The sequence below is a fragment of the Amblyomma americanum genome, chromosome 8, assembly GCF_052857255.1.
Source record: "Amblyomma americanum isolate KBUSLIRL-KWMA chromosome 8, ASM5285725v1, whole genome shotgun sequence".
Taxonomy (NCBI): domain Eukaryota; kingdom Metazoa; phylum Arthropoda; class Arachnida; order Ixodida; family Ixodidae; genus Amblyomma; species Amblyomma americanum.
In genome coordinates, this window is record NC_135504.1 from 70,286,534 (window position 1) to 70,309,456 (window position 22,923).

General features: G+C 46.1%; 1 protein-coding gene across 3 annotated transcripts in view; it reads right to left on the bottom strand.

The window, feature by feature from the left end:
- Nucleotides 1–646: 646 nt before the first annotated feature.
- Nucleotides 647–22,923, bottom strand: part of LOC144101879 (ubiquitin domain-containing protein UBFD1-like) — a 30,563-nt gene continuing 8,286 nt past the window's right edge. For all 3 annotated transcript variants that reach the window (XM_077635103.1, XM_077635102.1, XM_077635101.1), the window contains exons 3-10: nt 17,835–18,005; nt 14,004–14,039; nt 10,793–10,939; nt 9,295–9,323; nt 8,962–9,027; nt 6,292–6,397; nt 4,806–4,888; nt 647–1,021 (exon numbers count right to left, since the gene is read on the bottom strand). In XM_077635103.1, the coding sequence (XP_077491229.1) occupies nt 923–1,021; nt 4,806–4,888; nt 6,292–6,397; nt 8,962–9,027; nt 9,295–9,323; nt 10,793–10,939; nt 14,004–14,039; nt 17,835–18,005 (737 nt within the window). In that variant the 3' untranslated portion in view covers nt 647–922. The remainder of the gene's footprint in view (nt 1,022–4,805; nt 4,889–6,291; nt 6,398–8,961; nt 9,028–9,294; nt 9,324–10,792; nt 10,940–14,003; nt 14,040–17,834; nt 18,006–22,923) is intronic.

The following is a 22,923-nucleotide window of genomic DNA, read 5'->3' on the forward strand; positions in this document are numbered from 1 at the left end:
AATTTTTTTTTCAGTCAAAAGGGTGGCGCACATCCCACTGCTTCAACAGCAGTGATTTAGCAATTCTGATTAAATGTAGCCCTTTGTCATGCCTTCCAAAACAATTCTGCATGACACTGTCTGGAACAAAGGAACAACAAGAATCTCATTTCATGGATTTGTTGGGCTTTAGGGCTGTGGAAAACATTTGTGGCTGAAACTTACCTGCATTAATCATTCCGACAGAACTGCTGTTTACTACAGAAATGAGCACAATCTGTAGGCAGCCCAGCATTCTCAAATTTTTAAATGGCCACACCAATGAATTAATACTGAAATGTCTAAAATGCAACAGAGAAATCCACTAGCAGCCTTCCCTAAAGGGAAGAGGCCAACCTATAAAAAAAATTTCGGTTGGATTTTCTTTTGACCCAAGTTCTGCAACACAAGAACACATGGAGAGCTTGTGGATATGGATTGTTTCCCATGCTGCATCCTCTTTGCACTGAAGGCTGAAGAATTTTGTATTGAAAACCAGGACGAATGTGACGAGCTCATGCAGAAGAATGCCACCCTAACTTGAAAGATAATCTGCTTCGAAGAATCGCAACTAGCCCCAAGAATTCACAGAATTCACCACATAGACACACACAGCCACACTGTCACAACATTTTTTTTTTCTGTTTTTAATTTCTCGCAGCACACCACCACTGGGGGCACTTGTGTTTCATTACCATTCACACGGCGGGGGACAGACAAGGAAGGGACACCCCAAGTGTAAAATTGCAAAAATACCACACTCGTCAAGTGTTTCTTTCACTCTCAGACGTCATTCCACACTGCACGTGTTGAAGAGGACAACAAAGGGAGGGCGCAGACACTTCTTGTGTCTCCATTGTTGTCACTTCCTCTTCTTCCTCCTACCTCCCCATTTGAACCATGCCTATTTTCCCAGGATGGTGTCTTTGATGGCGTCCACGTACTGTGCGGGAACCCAGTAGATCCAGTACCGAGACGCTTCTGTTGTTCCAAGCTGAAGAGCCTGCACAGGGGCACAATGTGTTTTGTAGCTTCTGGTACTTTTTACCAGCAGGAAGACAGCATTATCTACAATGTCATCGCACTAACTGTGCCCAGCAACAATTTCCACCAGGGCCCACAATGCCGACAGTTCTCATTGCCCTACTGTTATAACTAGGCCAGTGGCAATCCTGACTACAATCCTGTAACAGCTCCTGCAATGGATCAGTGGCTAGGGTGCTCAGCTGATGTCAGTGCAGGTTAAAGAATCCCCGGTGGTCGAAATTACCCGGAGCCTGCTACTACATCGTCCCTCATAGCCTGAGTCACTTAGGGACGTTAATCCCCATAAACATAAAAATCCTGAAATTAACCACCTTGTCGGTATTAGCGTACTTTTTTTCTTAAATGCCATGTTAATGCAAAAATAGTAAAAAAGTTATGAAAAATCTATGTGCAATACGTGATCTGTTTCTTTTCGTGCCTACTTTGTTAAAACTACCGTATAAACACGTGTAAGGGCCACACCCGGTATTCCCAAAGGAAATATTTGAAAGAAAAAAAAATCAGTGTAAGGGCTGCACCCAAACTTTCCAGGAAACACGCAAGAATAGCCTTCGAAATACATCCGCACAGGAGCTTCGAGGTGCCGCCCATGGTTGGCGCCCAAGGCCGCGGGCCATCATCATCATCTTTTCTTCTGCCGCGAGCTTCTGCTACTGTACTTCCGCTATCCGTATCGGCATCGGTATCGCCAGGTCTAACTTGGTGTGTTCTGGCTGTCAAAGCATGGGTTTTTTTGTGGTTGTGTTAGCGTGGTCGCTGGGCATAGTTGTTGCTCTCGTTCGCTGTCGTTCTTCACTTTTTCATGAACTGCCTCCGAGCATTGTCACTGTTGCACGATGGGCAAGCACCTCAACAGCTACACGGCGGGCTTTAAACTGAAAGTAGTGGAGTTCGCTCTCGAACACGGCAAGCGTGCCGCAGGCAGAAAATTTGACGTGGACGAGAAGTGTGTCCGACGGTGGTGCGGACAAAGGGATGCGTTGAAGAATACCAGCTACAAAAAGCGCGCTTTCCGAGGCAAGCCATGCAAATTTCCTGAGCTAGAAGAAGAGCTGCTATGCTATTCAATGGAAGTGCGGAACAACGGCTACGCGTTGACAACGGACATGCTGCGCGTGAGGGCACAAGCCTTGGCGCGTGCTAAAAGTATAACGCGTGAGGACTTCAAGGCTAGTGCCGGCTGGGTACAAAGATTTCTGAAGAGGAAGGGCCTGTCATTTCGGCGAAGGACCACGCTGTGCCAGCGGCTGCCCCCCCCGACTACACCGACAAGGTGCTCAGCTTTCAGAAGTATGTCATCGGTCTGCGTCGTGAGCACAACTATATATTTTCGCAGATAGCGAACGCCGACCAGACCCCCGTGTGGTTCGACTGTCCTGAGAGCTGCACAGTTGAACTGAAAGTAAAGAAGAGTGTTTTCGTGCGGACAACCGGCGTGGAGCGCCAACGGTGTACCGTTATGCTGTGCATCACCGCGGAAGCTGCCCTCCCTATGTCATCCTGAAAAGAAAAACGATTCCTAAAGGCGTTTTCCCCAAGGGAATTGTAGTTTGGGGCCAAGAAAAGGGCTGGATGGACGATGAGCTTGTGCTCGACTGGGTAAAAAGCGTTTGGGAGAAGCGCCCAGGCACCATGCTGGCCCGACGATCGCTCCTCGTCTTGGACAGCTTCCGCGGTCACTTGACGGGTAGGGTTAAGGAACGCCTGTGCGGTATCCGCACAGACATGGCCGTGATACCGGGCGGCCTCACCGGCGAGCTGCAACCCCTGGATGTAAGCGTCAATCGGCCTTTTATGGTTGAATTTCGAAGGCAGTATTCGGAATGGATGGCCAATGGCAATCACGAAGAAGAGACGCCGACAGGGCGGCTTAAGAGGGCACCGCTCGCGACTGTGCTTGGATGGATTTTGTCCGCGTGGAATTCCGTGTCGACCGACATTGTAACCCGGAGTTTCAAAGTGACGGAATTTCAAACAGTTTAGACGGGACCGAAGACGACTTTCTGTGGGCTGAACATTTATCTGAACACAGCACCAGCTCGGAGTCTGAAGACTCCGTGAGTGATGCCTGAACGGTAAATAAATGCCGCTCATTCTAGATAGATTTGGTTTCACTTGAAAAAAAAAAAAAAACATTTTCGAAAGTCGCGTGTATGGGCCCGCACCCCGAAATTTCCCCCGAATCTGGGAAAAAAAGTGTGGCCCTTACACGCTTTTATATGGTATTTCTTTTTTGTAGAAGCTAGGGTAAGTATAGTTACATTAGAAAGCATTAAAAATATTTCAGGCAATCAGCAAGCAATTTTTATTATTCGCATTTGCTCCGCAACTGAAAATTCTGCCAGATACTGGGGAAGGCAGCAATAGCGCCTTTCCGAGTGCAATAATAGAGTGAAACTTTCGTGCACCCATTAGAGATTACTAGCCATTACAGCTGAACATTGGATACACTGCACATGTTGAGTGTGCCTACCAATTTTAATAGGATTAAATATAATTGCCTATGTTTGACATGTATCCTGTGCTCCTCAGAATGAAGCATCAAATTCGCACTCGTTGAGTGCACCCTCTTCGGTGACAAGTTTCTCACGGTGCCACTGCAGTCACAATGTCTGATGCACCATGCCAGTGGCTTTAACTACATGTCAACGGCTTGGAGTTTACCATTCGTGGACCAATAAAACATTCCAACTTTTTGCACTATTTCCCAGGGTCAAACCCAACCAAGAATCTTGTGGCATCCCTGACCTTGAGGGTACAGAAATAAGTTAAACACTGCCGCAACTGGGTTTCAAATCCACGGCAGCGCAAACAGATTATGATGATGACAGCCCTACGCTATCGCTGCAGCCAATCATACCGCGTGTTAAACTGCAACACACTCTCGCCCTGTGCACTGGGCATCGCCGTCTTCAACAACTTCCATTCGAGGCGCGAACAGATCAGATTAGCTTAACCTTCATCAGAGCTTAACCTAAGTCTAACATCGTTGCCAAACATGCAGATGACCCAGCAAAGGTAAACCATGAGCCAACAAGGCTAAACGCTTTTTTTGCATGTTTACTCGGTTTAGCTACGTAAAAGCCCTACTACTTTTTTTTTCTCTTCTATGCTCCCGAATTCAGGCAGTTGACCTATACAACACAAGGACCAATACACAAGTAAATACGGTACAATTACCAGCAGCCTATATGTCAGTAATGGATGCTAAAAAATCATGGCACACTTGGTCTATTAATAACGATCTGTGGCTGTTCACCTACACACATTTTCATGAAAACATTTTCATGAAGCATTCATAAAACCCTTGGGCAAATATTTTGATAAGCCACGTATTAGCGGACAAGGGCTACAATGTCAGAAATAAAAATGACAATTTAAAGAGTTCTCTCTCAAAACTCAGATATTACTCATTTTTCCAACACCCACACTGATGAAATAGTATCACAAGGATAACCGTTTTAATGAAACTACCATCAACGAATAAACCGATATGATCGGCAATTATTAGTCAATAACTATCTGTGCGCTTTCCCTCGCATCTAAGCACACACTGTGTAAGGGCAAATCAATAGGACAAATCGCAGCTTCAATTCACAGAACAGCTCCTACAACGTCTGGTGGCCTGCAAAGACGGGACCAAAGGTACCATGCCAATCACTGTTGCAGTGCACTGGATACAAGCTTTGTACATGGCACTGACTTTTTGCAATGAACGCGAAAAAAATAGTCAAACTCACCATGATGTGATATTCTTCGTGACCCTCAATGGCTTCACTGATCACTTGTTTGATGGAGCTCATGTTGATTTTTTCTGTCCTCTCTGAAAGCCAGAAGGCCTCAGCATTAGACTCAGGGGATGGACAAAGACACACACTGACCAGCCATCCCCCATCAGCTGGCTACCTGGGGAACATAGTTCAAGCGTCCGGCTGAACGACAGACTGACGCGGACAACACACATGTAAGATGCACTGACAACTTAGTTTATTTCTTGTTGCACAGATTAAGTTGCTGGAGTATTTAATCTGAGCATCAAGAAATAAACTGTCAGTTGTTAGTGCACCTTACATCTATGTTGTCCCTATCAGTTTGTCTCGGCGCCGGACGCTTAACTATGTCAAACCAACTTGCCCATCAGCACATTCTGGAGAACATACCAAGCATACCACGCATCGTGCATAAGCAAAAGTGAAAGCACTTTGTTTCACACGCATAATGCCGTCCAGTATACACACTGGATCACTTCACTGAGAACAATGTGGTGCACATTCTGAATCATGCAAGGAGAAACCACTAGGAAAAGCAGTCATAAGTGCGTTCCCTCCCACAGCGGAGCACACTGTACAGTCGATCATGGATGTGTCGAACCCAGATTAGAGAATTACTGATATCAAAGAGTCGAAACATCCCCTGCGCTAGTACTATTGTTGTAAAACCACACAAAGAGGTGAATGTGGGTGCGTGAGGGTAGCCTTCGGTCTCTCTTAAACATTTCCCAAGCGAAATCGCTGCCATACAGAAAAGGCAGCTTTTGGTGCACAGCTTGTCTTGCACCGAACCCTAACTGAGGGAAGCCTAGATGCTGCCCTCGCCTGACGTACTTCCCTCACTTTGCTCCCCAAAGGCATTGCAGAAATCAACTGTTCTTTAATTTTAATGCAAGATTATTCGAATTATAGCATACTACTAACAGGATTAGACCTCTCATTAAAGGCAGTGGATAGCTCCAAGAACCGTCCGTTGCAGTTTCGATGCCAGCGGGCTATGCCTACCGATGGTGTTTCAAACAATGTGCTGCGAGCACACCAACGGGCATGTCACTAGCCCGCCCTGGTGTGCCGCCAGCGTGGGTGCAGTGCATTTCGCTTGTAATTTACAGAAAAAGCTTAACTAGTATTGCCATTTTTAACTTATCAAGTTATCGATATATCGAGCTATTTCGCGATCCCAATTGAGTCTGATATATTATATGCCCACTATATTAGAAAAAATTCAACACATCACCAGCCAACTAGAAGTAGCAGTGCTAAAATGGCTCTCTACACATGGCTGTCTTGCAGTAAAAAGTGAGAGATTCGCTGTGTGTTGCTAAATGCTTCAAGTATTTTATGATTGCAAAACATGTTTCCATGAGGAAGTGCGCACAATGATTCTCCCATCGCTTTTCCAAGGAACTGACCAATCGCCTATTCATAAGCATGATGGGGAACTTCCTCTTCTCACCTTTTGTACCGATCCAGACCTGATCGAGCTCCAGCTTGAAAGTGAGGCGGACCTTCCCTCCAGATTTATTTAGCATCCCCGACAATGGGGCAGCCGGCAGTGAATCCTGCAGAAAGAAACAAGTCAGTCACGACTCTGTTCAAACATGCAAAAAACCATCCAAATTATCTTGGCAATCCCAACAAGTTCAGGGGACGAGTAATTACTCCCTTATTACAATCAGCATAATGATCCAGTATACTCCCTTATAACAATCGGGCTACTGAGCCAGCGTTAGAGCAATTCTAGAACTTTGGGTGTGGAGAAAGCAATATACAAATCGAGCATCTCAGTTTGTAAGGTGGAAAATCTTCAATTCCGTGATTTTATGAACGAGTGATCTGCAATATATTCTGCGAGAAGCCTCCCACTCAGTAACGCTAACAGCCTTTCGCGCAGTGCCGGCCGTTTTGCCGCCGAATTTTGCCTTGCTGCCTCATGTTTCATGCTACACAGTTCTGTGCCCATCCATACTTTTTTTCCCTTCCGTATTCTCCCTTTTCTCGCCACTGCGTGCTGCACACTTTTCTTTGATGGCCAGGGTCGTCAAGAAGTTGGCTTTTCCTCGCACCTAGCAAGCCAAATGGCTGAGCTCGCTGTGAATCTCTCAAAGTACAGCGTGAAAAAAAAAAGAAGAAGCTCGCCTTATATTCATAGCATGGTTCAAATACAATGCATGGTGCTTTCTGAAACAGATAATTAAAAAAAAAGCTCTTGTCATATTCATGCAAACACGGTCACATTTCTTAAGACAAACGCCAGTATCTTGACTCTTCCCATACAAGCACGCTGCTGCCACAGCCGTGGCACTCGACACACTAGCTTGCTATGTGGACGAGGCAGCAAACACATCAAGGCATCCGCGGGACTTTGTTAGCAGATTCTTTCAAGAAAATTCACGTGGTTAAATTAATCAGATCCTCATCTTTCTATTGTTACTGGCATCAACAAACAGAATTATAAAAAGAAACTGCATGTAACCGCTAAAATCCACGTTTTTTTTTTTCACGGAAACGCAGAAAACCAGAGACCTTATCTGTAATATTGTGTGGTTGAACCCTGAAAACAAAATTTAGTTTACTATGCACTTCCAAAATTAAATCTTAAATGCTCACAGAGAGAGAGAGACAAAAAAAAAGAGGGCATTGCTACTACGAGGGAACAGCTGGAGCGCAGAGTTTCAGCCAGCTGGAAGAACAGAAATATCGTGCGGATGGAAGTGAGGGACGCGCGCAGTGGCGCCAGAGCGGCAAGATGCCTTCGAAAAACGAACAAAAATGGCTGTGGCTCAACTCGGCTGAGACAGGTTATACGGAGCGAAAGGCAACCAAACCAGTGGCCGATGTCAGCGCGGAGACGTTGGCTTCATCCGGTGCCCTTTTCCGCTTGAGATACTCTTGTTGCCTGTGCCGCTGCTTCTCCAGAAGTACCTCCCGTACTTCATAGCTTTCAACAAGTTGACGAGCCCGCTTTCGCGACTTATCTCTAGCCAACGGAGCTTCGTGATGCCCTCTGTTACAGGGATCGCTAGAAGCAGCCCAGCACCTCCAATGCTCAGTCGAAGAACTCATCCTGGTGACCGGTTCTGTCTTCAAGTCTCTGCTGTGTCGATGCGGCGAGCGCTGGCCTTTATTCACCAAGGGCGAATCACATTGTTGGTCACATGACACAACTGGCGAAAGCGAGCAGTCAGAGCAGCAGTTGGCACAGCGGTGGAACGAGCGGCAATAGCTGCAACAAATCACGTGGTATGACGTCACAGCCACACCTGCGGCGAGCCTCCAGTTTAGAGGTCAAATCCAGACGTCATTTGACCAACAGCTTTGCATGCGAGAAGTGGACCTTTTCGCTCCAAAAAAAGATCAGCAACAAGGCAATCGTCGTACCAAACAATGTACGGCTTGGCTGGCTCGCTGATATACGCAGCAGATGGCTGCTGTCACCGCGGACTAGTGGCGAAGCTCCGAAAATGAAACTAGGTGGCCACTCTCTCTCCCCCAGCCTATAAACAGGAACCTTCCGACTGTCAACACGCTTGCCTTAGCGTGCACATTTCTACGGGCGCGAGAGACCTGTGAACGAACATCTGGACGATCGCCTGTCGACTGCGCCTTTTCAGAGGCCCATCCAAATTAGCCAATGTGATGCCCGTGGCGTCCGAATAAACGGGCTTCCAATGTCATAGACTTGCATAGGCATTTGGCGAGATTCTGGCAGCAGCCCAAATTATACGAATTTACAAATTAACATGGGCCACGTTAACGAGGTCTTACTGTATATAGAAGCACATATTTCTTTATTCTCAAGAAAAAAATAACAGTCATACAAGAAAAGCTTAATTTTTTACAATTTTTTTTGTTGGCATAAGTTCTGCCATAACCGCTGAAATCAAAAGATGCCAACCACAGCATGACAATTTTTTTTTTTTTTGCTTAAAATCTGCTGGAAAAGTGTTTTCCACCATAAATTCGTAAGCCATTATTTTTTTTCCTTTAGAAATCAAAGATGGTCAAGCGCAAAGTCTAGGTCATTTGGCATGCCCAGGTTCTCTGGAAATCAAAACCGCACGGCAATAAAGCATCGGCTCAATCTTTTTGTCATGCCACAGGTGAATAACAGCTCTTGGCTCACTCTGACATTGCGGATTCCTGGGATGGCATCCTCGGGGACTCCCTTTTCGACAACTTTCTGGTGAAGCTGCAAAAGAACACCACAAACAGCACAATGAAAACGGAAGTGTGTGTGACAATAAAAAAATACCAAGAACACAATGAGAGATTAGGCAAGAGCTTGGACAGAACCAATCGAACAAGTGGTACAACTTATTGGCGCAAGAACTGCAAAACGTACACAGATGTGTACCATTTCTCAGTTCGTGATGCTCAAAGTGGGAGCAAGCCATGTTGCAAAGGAGCAGCTTGAGCAAAAAGAAAAAGAAAAACAGAAAAATAAAAACTGGCTCACTTTTTGTCTGCAGATGGGCTCTTTTGTGGCTAGAAAGAGAAAATTGCAAAGAGATGAGCATACAAAATAATGCTAGCCTCACAAGCCATTAGCATGAGTATATCATCTAGCAACTCACAACAAAGGCTGTGAAGGAAAACAGCAAAGGTTTACTGTGAAGCAACAGTGGCTTTTCGTCCTCAGTACAACCCACACAACTCGGTAGTACAGTAAAAGCTCGTTAATTCGAACTCGAAGAGGAATGGAAAATTGGGCACTAGAATGAGCGGTTATAGCGCCCCGCCGCACAGGCAGAACTCGAAGCAGCCACATCTAGACTCATTTTCGCGAGCTAGGCACTACTACACATTTGTGGCGGGCATATTCTGAGAATTAAATTCATCCAGTCATAATGGCAAATGAAATAAATTGGTCGGCCAGTTACGCACCACAAACAAGTACTCAAATGTACTCGCGTGAGCAGCAAGCTTTAGTGCTGGAATATATGAAGCTATTTATGTTCCAAAACATGTTTGTTTACGGGAAAGGGTTGTCAAAATTAAAAGTAATCTCGAAGTGCATTTGCTTGCGTTTCTTCTGCCGAGATTCCATCAGCATCATCTACAGCTTGCCCAAAGCTCCTGCGCAACGTCAGAGTTCTCAGTGGCAGAGAAGTGGTGTGCTGCAACATCGAGCGCCGACACTACTTCATGTGCACTTGGTGGTGGCATAGTCTTGTCGCCGCCATCGGAATCATCACTGTCAGCTGTTCTCAGCGCGTGTGAGCCTTGCGACATCTGCTGGGAGCATGCAGCCTCAATTATAGCAACATCCTCAAGCTCCAACGTCTCCGCCCTGCACGTAGCTCGCGCTCGCGGCACCAACAAAAGCAGTCAGCGCCGGAACCGCCATACAATGTTGTTTACAACATGTGATCGCGACCCAGCGACCGCGGCACAATGAAAACCTGGAACGGCTCGCGCCAAAGCATCAGCAGTGCGGGCAAATGCCCCGGAAGCGAAAACCTGCTACGGCATGCACCGAAACGCGGGCCCCGTGAGCCTTATGCACTCGGGTTTTTTTTCTTTTCGACTGTTTTACATCTGTGGTAAATTTGAAGCATGTTTTACTCGCTATGGGTCAACTTTTATCCACGAGGAGCAGTGCCAGCCAGTGGCTCCGAGTTCGAATTAACCGTAGCGGATGCAGACTTGTTTGAATTATCGGGAGTTTTCCCCGACTGAAATACACAGAGCTGTGCCGGGACCCAGGCATCAGTTCGAATTAACCGAGTTTGAATTAACGAGCTTTTACTGTATATGTGCTATTCACTCAGACACAAAAGACACAACCAAAACCCCAATATCACCTTTAATGGTAAGAACAGAAGAAAGAGAATGGCGAAAAAGATGAAAGGAAAATAACAGACAAAAACGTTGGTCTGTGCCGACACAAACTGTAGGTGCAAGCACGAGCAGAAACATGCAAAAAACAGGGAAAGGTTGCGCAACAAACACACCCTGTGGGGTCTCTTCCTTGAGCTGCTCAGGCGTGGGCACCTCAAGGTTGAGCACGTCGTCCAGGGTGGAGCCCACCAGCATGAGCTTGGCGTTGGCCGACAGGTTGAGCTCGAGCAGGGTCTTTCCGTCATCCGGCTTGGGTGCCCCTGCACGACACAAAACAGCCACAGTTCTCTCTAAATCACACCGGCCACTACAAGCGGCACAACAATTGAAAGGACTCGCAATCTTGTATCCAGCAGTAGGGTAGTTTCTGATGTACAAACCAAATGAAGTTTCACAACCTGCGTGACTGAAGATCGCCCCACAAATGCAAAGTGCAGATTCACTATATACAGGTCTCACTAAGTTTTCCAGCTACACCATGTTCAGAATTTTCTTCTTTTTTTTTTTGAGGGGCAAGTCTGCAATTCAGTATTTGCACTCATGAGAGTCCCTTCACTACACCACTACAACAGAGCGTTCTGGTTTTTACTGAATCCTGAGCAACACTTTTAAAAAACCAAAACAACAAGCGAAAGTGAAAATCGACTGCTCTTGATGGAGACAGCAGTTGGCTTGACACAGTGATGACATCAAAAATGCTGTCGGCAAAGGTCATGTGCACCGATTAAACGGCTAAACTAGTGACAGTAGCCAAAACGTCGACTTCTTTCACAAAGTGGTTTGAATAACCAAAAAAAGGACTTTTATTTCTTGTTCAGAAACATGGAGCAGGAGACAAGATGCCGATTTGATGCCGAAAACACAGCGCTGCCCACACAAATTACCTAACCAGAGGCTGCAAAGCAGTTAACATTTACAATCAATTCAAAAAGAAACGAAACAGCACGTGGCTGTGCAGCTTGATGGAAATGATAAGAACAGAAAGGGAGACCGACAGAAAGATTCCCTGCGAAATTCCCAAGTCATGGGTTTGGTTCCCACCGGCGGTGTGTGGTTGTTTTTTCCTCTGCTTTCTAATCAACTATCTTTAAAAATAATTAGAGCCCATTGATGAACACCACAAATTATTAAAAAAAACATGCCCTATGCTTCTTGGTGTAAGCAGCTAGCGCCACACTGCGGCGACAGAAAGCGCACGAGGCCGCGTGGGCAGAAGAAAAAGAGGAAGTGGAACGTGGCGAAGAGCGCGTGCGATGGAGAACAGGTGGAACACGGTCGGCAAATTTCCAGGCTTGGGCCTCAGCTGCAGACGTCCGGGCTACCAGACCTGAACAGCCATCGTCGAGGGCCTGAGCCGCCAGGCGCAGGTGCCGCTGTTCCCTTCCTATCCGGCAGCCTCAGAGCACGGGCTGCCTCTGTCTCCACCGTTGCTTGCCCGGGCTACCTGACCTGGGGGCCGCGCCTGTGTTCATTCAGGGCCAGGACCGACCGAAGCCCATAGACTGCACCGATGCCCCGCTACACCTCCTTGGCCGACGAACCTTCTGCCAAGCCCACACGTCAAATGCTGAGTATGAACATCGAACGCTGAGTGAACTTTTCTTTCCCCCATCCCCCTCCTCACGCTCTCCTTTGTCTTCCGCAAGTGTTGTCTTTGCTTCTTTGCTTTCCTGTTCATGTGTTCGTGACTCCTTTCGTATTAAAGCTTACATTAGAGTTTCTTTTTTCCCACCTGCCGCCTGGTCCACTTCTTCCGTGTAACGTGTGGTAACCTAACCTGCAGTCTTCCCCTCACACTTGGCTTCGGTGACTGTTGGCTTCCGTCATGTTTAACACAATGAGGTCTTCAGAGTTACTCTTCAAGGTTACCCCCAATGCACCTGACATGGTTTGCTTTACAGGCAATGGCACTGACTTTAAAAGATGCAAATGACAGCAGTATGTGCCAACCTGGTATGCTGGTATGTGCCAACCTTCCACAAGGTGACAAAAAAAAAAAAAACTTAAAGATGAAAAGTGAAGACATGGTGATGACACCGCCACCCAAGATGTCACATCTTGCAAGTACCCCAGAAGACAAACACCTTGATGTTTCTTGCAACAAATCTGGCACAGGGTAATGAAACCATTCATGATTGCCGATGTTGCAGTACAGTCAAACGCCACTACAACGAAATTCACGGAGTGGGCGAAAAATTTCATTGAAGCGGAAATTTCATTGTGGCGAAATCAGCCCCAAAAACTAAGATCTGACTGCACTGTTCAAAAATATCATTTCTAAAAAATTCAGTCGTCTTGGCTTGCGTCCGTATAGTGGACAGTGTTTAGTGGACATCGTTGAAAGCGTGCTCTTTGAGATACCCGAGTCCACTGCAACATCTCCCTTTTTCCTGCCACTGTATGCCGCGCTGATAATTCGTGCTTTCTCTTCAAGAGAAAGGAACTTCCGCTTCCTAGACAAAGTCGCCACACTCGTGTCGATTGCAGCGCACAAGCACGAGTGAAAAAAACTAGGGCAAATGCGCTCCTGCTGTTACCAGGTTGCTGCATCCTTTGGCGATGGATTGGTTGCGGCTCTGGCTTGGAAGAAAACGGGAGCTTGCACCCGCGCCTTGTCGCAAGGCAGCCAGCCCGACTGTCATCACCACCAATCAATGGCGGTCTTCATGTGCGTTTGAATGAGTGGATCAATTGGTTCCAGCGATACTTTAGTGAAAGAAAGCAGCATGGACCTATGGAAGTACACAGATGGGCGGCGATATGCTTGGTTTATTGTAAGATAGATTTTTAAACACAGCTTTGCATAGCAAAAATTTCGTTAGCAGAAACACGCCCCAAAAATGGTTCGTCGTGGTGAAAAATCTGTTCCATTACTTCCTATGGCGAGCTGACGGGGAATTGGAAATATTTCGTTGAAGCAACATTCGTTGTAGCGGGGTTCGAATGTACAAATACCACCCTCACACCAAACTGCAAGTTGGCTTTACCACACAGGTATTTCTTTCCTCTCTCGATCACTGAGCCCTTGAGGCCCAGGACATATCTGACACTCCCCAAAAAGTGAGTGCACATTAAGATTTGAACTAATGCAATTTTGCTAGAACCTGCATATGACGATGTCATACACAGGGTGCAGCTTATCTGCAAATGTCTCCACAACACTGGCTGTATTTAAGAGCATGCAAAATTGAAGAATATGAAAAAGCAGTGAAGGTTCATTTTTATATTTCTCTAGACTTTCCGTGCTCCTCTCTGCAAAGTTGCTTTCAAAATATTTCAGACCCAAAGAAAGGAACAGAATTCATCTACGACGACACTACATACCTTTGTAAATGAGCTTCTGCATGGCTGGTGGCACTCCTAGAAAAAAAAAAAGAAGACTGTATTACAAGGACTGAAGAATCAGGCCACATAAGCTAAACCCCAGAATTATGCTGTGCAACAAGACACCATAGCTATAATCTGAAACATACAATAATGCCGAGACCTTTTTCCGGGGATCTCGAATCTGAACCATCCATAATTTATCTGCAATAAAAAAAAAGGCAGCTGAGCAAAAAAAAAAAAACCCAAAGTGGTCCACATTCGCAATGCAACGCAACATGACGGATAATGAGAATGCCACAATGATGGAATAGAATGTTAACGTATCAACGCTCAAGTAGGAGCCTTGCTTGCAAGGAAGGCAGAACAAAAACTGATTTCTGAAATGCAACCTGTTTGGCGGCCAAAACATAACTTCTGGAGCCAGCGTCTTCATTCTCTGCTTTGGCTTGACTCCGCACCATCAGACAGGCCTCCTTCATGCCTTTTATTGTGGCTGCCCTGAGAGATTAAGAAGGTGTTGACAATACCACAGTGACCAATGGAATAAGCTTTTTTTATGCAATCCTGGTAACACACACTACACGGCTACTTGTTTCCCCACTGAAGACATATGCAACATCCTGTTTTCGGAAAACTTTTGCCTGTAATGACAGGAAAGCAACTGGGCAGCGGCTCGTGCCCTAAGCGGTCATAGCAATAAAATATTTGTGGCTGTCAGTGCTCTATTAAAACTTGTGGTGCCATCATAAAGAGGTTTCTTGAATTTAAAAAAAAAACAAAACTGCAATTTGGACAACAAAACAGGAGGCAGGTCAGGCTGCATGTGCACCGGCAACCAAGTTTTTTCTGAAGCAGATGCACGTCTTGAAATGCTTCACGAAATCCTAACCCTTGGCAAAAGTCATACTAAAATTGTGCTTGAATGATATGGTTGAAAAGACAGCTGGGGCAAAAGAAGGCCGCTGTTTTATGCACCACGTTTTCAGTGCACTTTACTCCTTCCTTGCCTTGCCTATTGCCATTCACCTTGAAGCTTCACCAAGCAATGTCTGCACAGGGAACATCACACCAGGTCCGTTCGATTCGCCTGCACTCCCTGCACCAGTTCTGTAAAGTTCCGCAGCGGTGCCGCGAGCGTGCAGCGCCAGTTCCAGCAGTTCAAGTGCTGCTTACTTCCAAAACGAATGGTCGAGTGCAGGCCTGGTCGTCTGCTAGCCTTGGCGTCGCCACCAAATTGCAGCCAGCAGTGTGGCGCCCAAATCAACGGCCGCCAACATCCCGAACCGCGTGAAGAATTTTCAAACAGCACATCGCAGCGAAGTGTTGCCATGAATCAGTCTCGATGCAACCTTGCGGCAGCTAAGCGAAACGCACATGTGTTCTTTTACTGAACACGACTGAAGTGCGCGTGCGCTGACTTGCATGCTAAGCGGTTGTTGCAACAACGTGCATCATGCGCTGCATGCACGTGTTTACTTTTTAGTTAACATAACCGGCTTCGAGTACTAATATAACTTTATTAGTAGAAAGGATCGATAGACGGCCGGTTACGGGTCCGTCGAGAGCACGATGGTCGAGAGATGCAAGGTGCCGGCGAGGGCCGCCGTCCCCACCTCCGTCGTCGCCTTCTCGGGTGGCCACTCACGTTCCATGAGAGTCGGCGGGCCCGTGTGAGGCACTGTTGTCATCGACGAGTGGAATAATGAGTATGTCCGCCGTTTATCGCAAAGTGCAAGCCATCGTCGCGAAAGCAGTCGTCTGCTTCCATGGCGGCTACAGCTGCACCATTTCGGCACCGACCATTGAGGAGGTGCACAGTTTTCCTGCACTTTCCTAAACTAGACGTGCACAACATCTGCACTTTTTTGAAATGAATGGCGTCGTGCAGACGGCACCATCTTGCACTGCTGAAACGAATGGCGAAGTGCAGCACCGCGACAACCAGTTCACGAAGTGCAGGCAAATCGAACGGACCTACCATTACACATCCACTCATACTATTTTTAAATTATGGGCAACTTGACATTAATTAATGCATAGCAAGCTTCCTTCATTACGCAGATTTATATTCACTCTCGCTTTTATTCTCATTACAATCGAAAATGCCCATTAAAAACAGCCAGTACCAACAAAACGCCAAGTGTGTAGATGCTCCCTTCACGCCCCCCCCCCCCTCTTTTTTTATTTATATACAGTGTGCAGCAAAACTTTACAGGATGCGTGCACTTGGAAACAAATTCACTGCAGCACTACCTCACGACCCAGCAGTTCTCTGGTACTGACACTAGCAGATGGAGCATGCATGGCTCCGCACACCATCAGTCGTTTCATGCGAATGGTTTGTGTGACCATGGCAAAAGCTTGGTTTCTGCAGACCTGCGTCCTGTAAACTTATGCTGCTGACTGCATGTTTCCCTTTTACAGCGAGAGCTGTTAAGGGCACACACATTTTCCGGTTCTGCGGTGCCTATGTTGTAACCCTATGCCACACTGCTTGGTCGGCATGCAGTGATGTTAGCAATGAGGGCATGGTGGCGCCACTCGCAGTCTAGTAGAGGAGATAAATACAGTAGCCGATGGGTAATTCGGACTCCAATAATTCGAACTTGTAGGATATTTCGGACCTCGATGAGGCACCGTCAGTCACCCCATAGAAGCACATACATATTCGCGAAGGATATTTCGGACATCAAAAGTCCGAAAGTTCGATTTTTCGGACTAATTTCAGTTGTTGCCTGCGGGCCAAAATCGGCCATCTTATCGGCTTTTCGCGGCGCAAAAGGTGCCATCTTGGATTCAGGTGGATTTACGCTGCAGTTGGATTGGCTTGACATACTTTCTGTACCTCATTGTTACCAGTAGAGGTCCCTGCGATCTGACACTTCGAGGTGGCAGCCAGATTGTCATCTCCGTCAACTTGTTTTTGTCGCTGACGTTGTCACGGTATTGCTTGTCCCATACGTTGAAAATTGGTTGTTGGGGGAAGGAAATTGTGCAGGAGCTATCTCGCATCTCGGCCCAAGGAATAAAGGAGGGACTGAGAGAAGGAAGGAAGAAAGAGGTGCTGTAATGGAGGGCTCTGGAATAATTTCGACCACCTGCGGATCTTTAACATCGCACAGCACACGGGCGCCTTAGCCTTTCATCTCCATCGAAACGCGGCCACCGCGGTCGGTATCCAACGGATCAGTAGCTGAGCGCCCCAACCACTGAGTCACCGCGGCGGGTCTCATACGTTCGCCATTCGCCATTTCGTCACTTGGGTTTCTCTGGCTGCGTCGACCGAGTGGCGCTCAGTCTTCACGAAGTTACATCTGTTCGTCGTTATGTGACTGCGTTCGGCGGTTCCGCCGCTTTGAACGAAAAGTGCTTTATCTTTGCGTGTGTTTAACTAGTGGTGTGGTGCACACTAGTATTGTGGACAACATGGCCCCACCAGGTCCGTCAAAGAAGCATGGGAAGTATTCCAACTAAACGCGGTGACCTTGCTGTCTAGCGTGTACAGTGAAAGCACAAGTTTGGCGCAAATACAGGCGCAAATCATCGCCAACAAGAGAAATTTGTCGCGAGGTAAAATCAGTGACATTTTTAAGCCGATTTCATCTCAATAAAGTGTTTTTTTTTACTTCACGGATTTTTCGGACTGTTTGATTATTCGGACCATTTTCCGGGTCCCTTCGAGTCCGAAAATTTGGTCGGTGACTGTAATAATTAATGAACTATATTATACTTTCCACTGAAAACAGCTGTAGCTGAATCTCACGCTGCACAGAGTTACGTAACCATCCTGAGAGTTCTCCGAAAGATCAAAGGAAGGCACAAGCTTACCAGTGAGCCTCTGCAGTTCCTCTTTGAGCGCAGACATTTTGGCTGACAGTGCCACTTTGACGTCGTACCGCCGCTTGTTGTACATCACCACCAGGGGCACAACACTGTCCTGCTGTTCCTCCTCCCCCTCTGGCTGCTTGTCACTCACCAAGCTCTCGGCATCTCCGTCTTCTGCAGATGACAGGACAGTTCAGATGACGCAGCATGTGACACAGGCTCAACTGAAGTTTGATTTTTAAAGACACACTGTCTAGTTTTTTATTTCAGTAAACCCTGACTGTATGGCTCTTTCTGTCTGTGCTGATGTTCAGCTGGCAGCAAAAGAAACATTTATTGCAATTGTATTCAAGTGGGGACGCGGCTTTGAGATCCCTCGAAAAAGTTAAATTTCTTTTATCTTTTGTATCCACTCGTATTCCCCTTCTTTTATGCTGCCCCAAAGTTTCACTGCTGAAATCAGCCGGGAAGTATTCTAAAAAAAATTGTTTAATGAAATGTGGCAGCTCTGCATTTCAGGGAGCAGAGTTCTTAACGACTGTCTTATCTGTTTGACTCCACTTGTTTTGTTGCACTCCTAGGACCACTGTGCAGGCCAAGACATTCTTTGTTTTTCAAATTTGCTAATTTCAATTTTCTTGTCCAAAATTTTCTTCTCACTCTAGATATGCCATCGGATACTGCGTCACAAAAATTAAAAACCAAAATCTGCGCTTTGCAAAAAATAAAAAAGAAACAAATTCCCAGAATGCCAGTAGCAACGCAATGAATGCTGAACCAGCCTTCTGCCACATTTTATTAGCTCTGCAGCCTTCTCACGTGAATCGGACAAAAAATTAGAAAAAAAATCTCTGGAGATATAACAGTGAAAGTTTCTGAGAGCAGTCACAAAATTATTGGTAAAATGCACAATAAATTTAATGTAAATGCATCAAGAAATACAAAAATTTTTGCTGAAAGCTGCACTTCCCTCCCACAACAGGGGATGCTGCAATAAAACTATTTTCATTATTTACAGATGATATGCAACCAAAATTTCCACAAATATGGAACTTTTTATGCTAATCAGAACTGCATTTTATATTAAGCTAGCTCTTATAGTTTCTGTGCAAATTACATTGAACACCCTCGTACAGTCGCCTCCAGGGCATTAAAGAAAATGTGCACAAGTTTGTTTTTTTAATCTCAGCATGTTCCCAAAGCCCTGTTGTGTACTATAGTTTTTGGATGCCCAGTACTTAAAAAAATAAAAGTTGAACAACAGCATGCACATTTATTAGGACTGCTATATTAGAAAATTAAAGCAGCTTGTGAATAGCACTTATCAGTTGAGTCGATCCACACCACACCTATAGTATTAGAACAGCAATTCGCAGCCAAACATCGCAGCAGATCCAAACGGCACCCACTAGTTAAACTAACTGGAATTATAGTCACATCAGTTTACATGCCACTTCCTCATAAAATCAACAAACAGCAAGCGGCAAAACTGCGCGTGTGGTAATGTTTAGTCTCGCAAAAAACCAATGTGCTGACAGCTATCAAGAGCCACCTCTGCCACGATGCACACAACGACTGGCTGCAAACATGCCAGCAGCGAAAGAAAACAGGCACCAGCAATCTTCTCGTTTTTAATCACTACGACAAAGGCTGGTTCACAAGCAATCGACTGAGCGAATTGAGCAATACGTCGCAGTGAAAAATTTCCAACTTATTAACCTCATCGCGCTGGGCACTCAAGATGCCGCGACGACTCGAAACAGGTTTTTGCACTGCAGCAGCAGAAATCGCGAACGTTTTCGCTTGCAAGTCAAGGTACGAACACACTAGCAGAAAAATGCATATGGCGCACAGCCAGCAGCAAGTAGCTTGCCGTGAAACCTGCTGTGGCAGTGGGTTGATCTGCCGCGCAATGAATGGGCTGAGGAGCCATTTTCGGTGACTTGCCGCGTGCCACGAAACTGGGAGACCAATGAGGGGCGCCCGGCTTAGTAACGTGGGGAACGCTTGTGCCGCCACCTCTTCGCTCCTACTAAAGCTGCATTTCAGAGGGTGCAGCAGGGGTGCGGGCTCGCTCCTCTAGAATCATGGACCTCAACCAGTTTGGCATGGAGAGATCTGCGCGGTGCAGCTTTTCTGCGTAATCCTCGCCGCCGGTATGGCCATCCCTACCGCGGCAGGGGTTATGCCGCCAGCAGCGTACCGCATGTTTTTCTGCTAGTGTGTTCATAGCTTGAAGCACATGCTTGAAGCGAGGCTTGCGGAGAACAGCGGAACGAGGCAAAGCTGTGTTACCCGCCGCGGTGGCTCAGTGTTTAGGGCGCTCGACTACTGATCCGGAGTTCCCAGGTTCGAACCCGACCGTGGCGGCTGCGTTTTTATGGAGGAAAAACGCTAAGGCGCCCGTGTGCTGTGCGATGTCAGTGCACGTTAAAGATCCCCAGGTGGTCGAAATTATTCCGGAGCCCTCCACTACGGCACCTATTTCTTCCTTTCTTCTTTCACTCCCTCCTTTATCCCTTCCCTTACGGCCTGGTTCAGGTGTCCAACGATATATGAGACAGATACTGCGACATTTCCATTCCACAAAAACCAATTATTATTATTATTAAAGCTGTGTTTCGTGTGCGCTGCCGCGGTTGTTTCCCAACGAATGCTTTGATCCTTGATGATTCTGGTCTACTACGAAGTCGAAACTTCATGTCTTTACCCACAGAGATCAAGAAGAAAGCTTATGAGAGAAACAAACGGCGAGGACAGCTCGTGCAACCGCACGGCAGCACAGCCCGCATGCAGGGTAAAGCCTGTTTCATATGCATGCAAGAACGCTCGCGATTCCTGCCGCTGCAGCACAAAAATCTGTTTCAAGCCACTGTGGCGGCTCAAGCGGCAAGGTTCCAACAAGCTGGAAATTATTTTCCGCAATGTGCCGCTCAATTCGCTCAGTCACTTGCACGTGAACCAGTCTTAACGCGCCAATTACGCGGCACGGTTTCGTTTTCGCGCCTTTGGTTCGCGACAATGTTTGGGCCCATCTGGGGGCTTGCAATCCAGCGAAACCAAACACACGAGAGCTAAGCAGGCTTCGCGTCCTCTTGAACGCTGTCCGGAGCGGCATTGCACAGCAGGCACTGCTTTTCATTCGTTCTTGCCATGGAGCACAAAAGGAATGGTCTTGCTCGTGTTGTAGCTCAAGCTGCCGTTTTGTGTCCGTTTTGCAAGCTGTCATGTCGCGTCTCGCCAGCATGTCTCAGCATATTGGCCCTCCAATAATCAACCACTGACGTCATCTGTCCAGTAAGGAAGTATCTGGCCACCTTGTATTACATCATTCAGTAACCTCCTTTATCACGTACACATTAAGACAAACTGCCTCAAGCAAGACTGTCCAGCAAACAAAATTATGTTGTTCAAACAACTGTAAACCAGATATTAGCTAGTCTACAACAAGCTTATTACTACTGCTACTAAACGAATCCTTCTCCCCCAATCCTTTGCGGTACAGCGTCTATAATTGTACACCAGAATTTTCCCAAAATTTTTTTTTAGAAGCGTCTAGCGCTGTTTTCAGGGAGTCAAGATGCCAGCAACATTTTAAATTCCTGCAGGACAGAACAGCAGGGCCATTTCGTGTCTACAAAAAAAAAATTGCTTTTCTAGAAATAGAGATGGCCACTGCGAAACTCTATGGCACTGAGGAAATACGGTCTAGTGCTGTCAGTTCGTATTCCATGATGCGGTGGAATGTTTTACTAAAGGAAACTTAGCCGAATTTTCGCTGCGGAAACAGATTTGGATGATAAGGAAAATATTGTGCCTAAATGTGGGTAACAGAATAAACTGCAATTCCACAAGTATGGAAAGTGCTGCATGTGTGATTTTCAAAGTTCTTGAGCCATTCGTGTCGTTTTTGTGAAATGGGGGTTCTAAATATATACACACATGCATTTTTCAAATATTTCACGACAGCAGAGCATAATGCATATCTGAAAGAGATAAATAATGCCTGGTAGGCTTTACAGGTATGTATTAAATTATGCTTCGTGATAGGTGAAAAGAAAATTTTAAACACATTAGTTTCTTTTCATTTCTGAGCTTTGTGAAAAAGTGTTTTTCATTTTAAACTACCTATATTGATATTACAAATTACTTGATTCCATTCGCAACCAATTTTTACAATTTGTAATTGCTCCACAACCAAAAATTTGATATTCACACAGTTATAATATTAACATGAAAACATTTCTCCCAAAAATGCTGTTCAAAGCCTACTGCACGTACGCATAGAAAAATTCAGGGCTTTACTGCACATCCCAACACCTAAGATTAATTCACAAAAAAAAAAAATTCCACCATCATCTGTATCGAAATGCTGAAGGGATGAGCGATAGTAATTGCAGAAAAAGTGGAAGCCGAAAAGATCAACCTTGAAGTTTAGTCACTTGCTTGCCTCATTTATTGTCTCGTATGCCTCAGTCGAAGAAATGCGGCATTTGAACCAGCTTTGATCTCTCCTCTGCAAAGTGGTAGTAGGGATGGTGGTGCTCCATGGTCGGAAAGCCACGGAATCGATGATGCGCCGGGGCAATCAGAAGCACGATTCGCTAATTTTTGATAACCACAAATAAAAAGCATCACGCTGTAAATTTCTACTACATATTCAACAATAATTTTCCATCACAACACAGATGGCCTCTCTGTTTGCCAAGTCACAGATGTAGTCACACAAACATACCTGCCTCACTGGGCATCCCTGTTAATAAACGTGTTGCCCCCTTTTTCCCATTTGATTTAAGCATATCACTGCTCTTGAGCCTTTCCCTAGCTGTTAAGTCGGTTTCCCAATGTCTCACTTTGCCCCGCTAACGACACCACTGGCTGTCAAAGTCCTGAATACGCATGTTAGCACATGCCAGGCATGCGTGCAACATCATCGCAGGAGCCGCATCAACATCCACTGGGTCATAAAACATAGTAAGCACGAGAGTATATTTACGCCTTTTTAAAAAAAGTTGGCAGTTCTGCCATTCGTGGGCACTCAGCACTGCAGCACAGCTGGCCTAACAGTTAGGCAAACGAAATAAAAAATTCA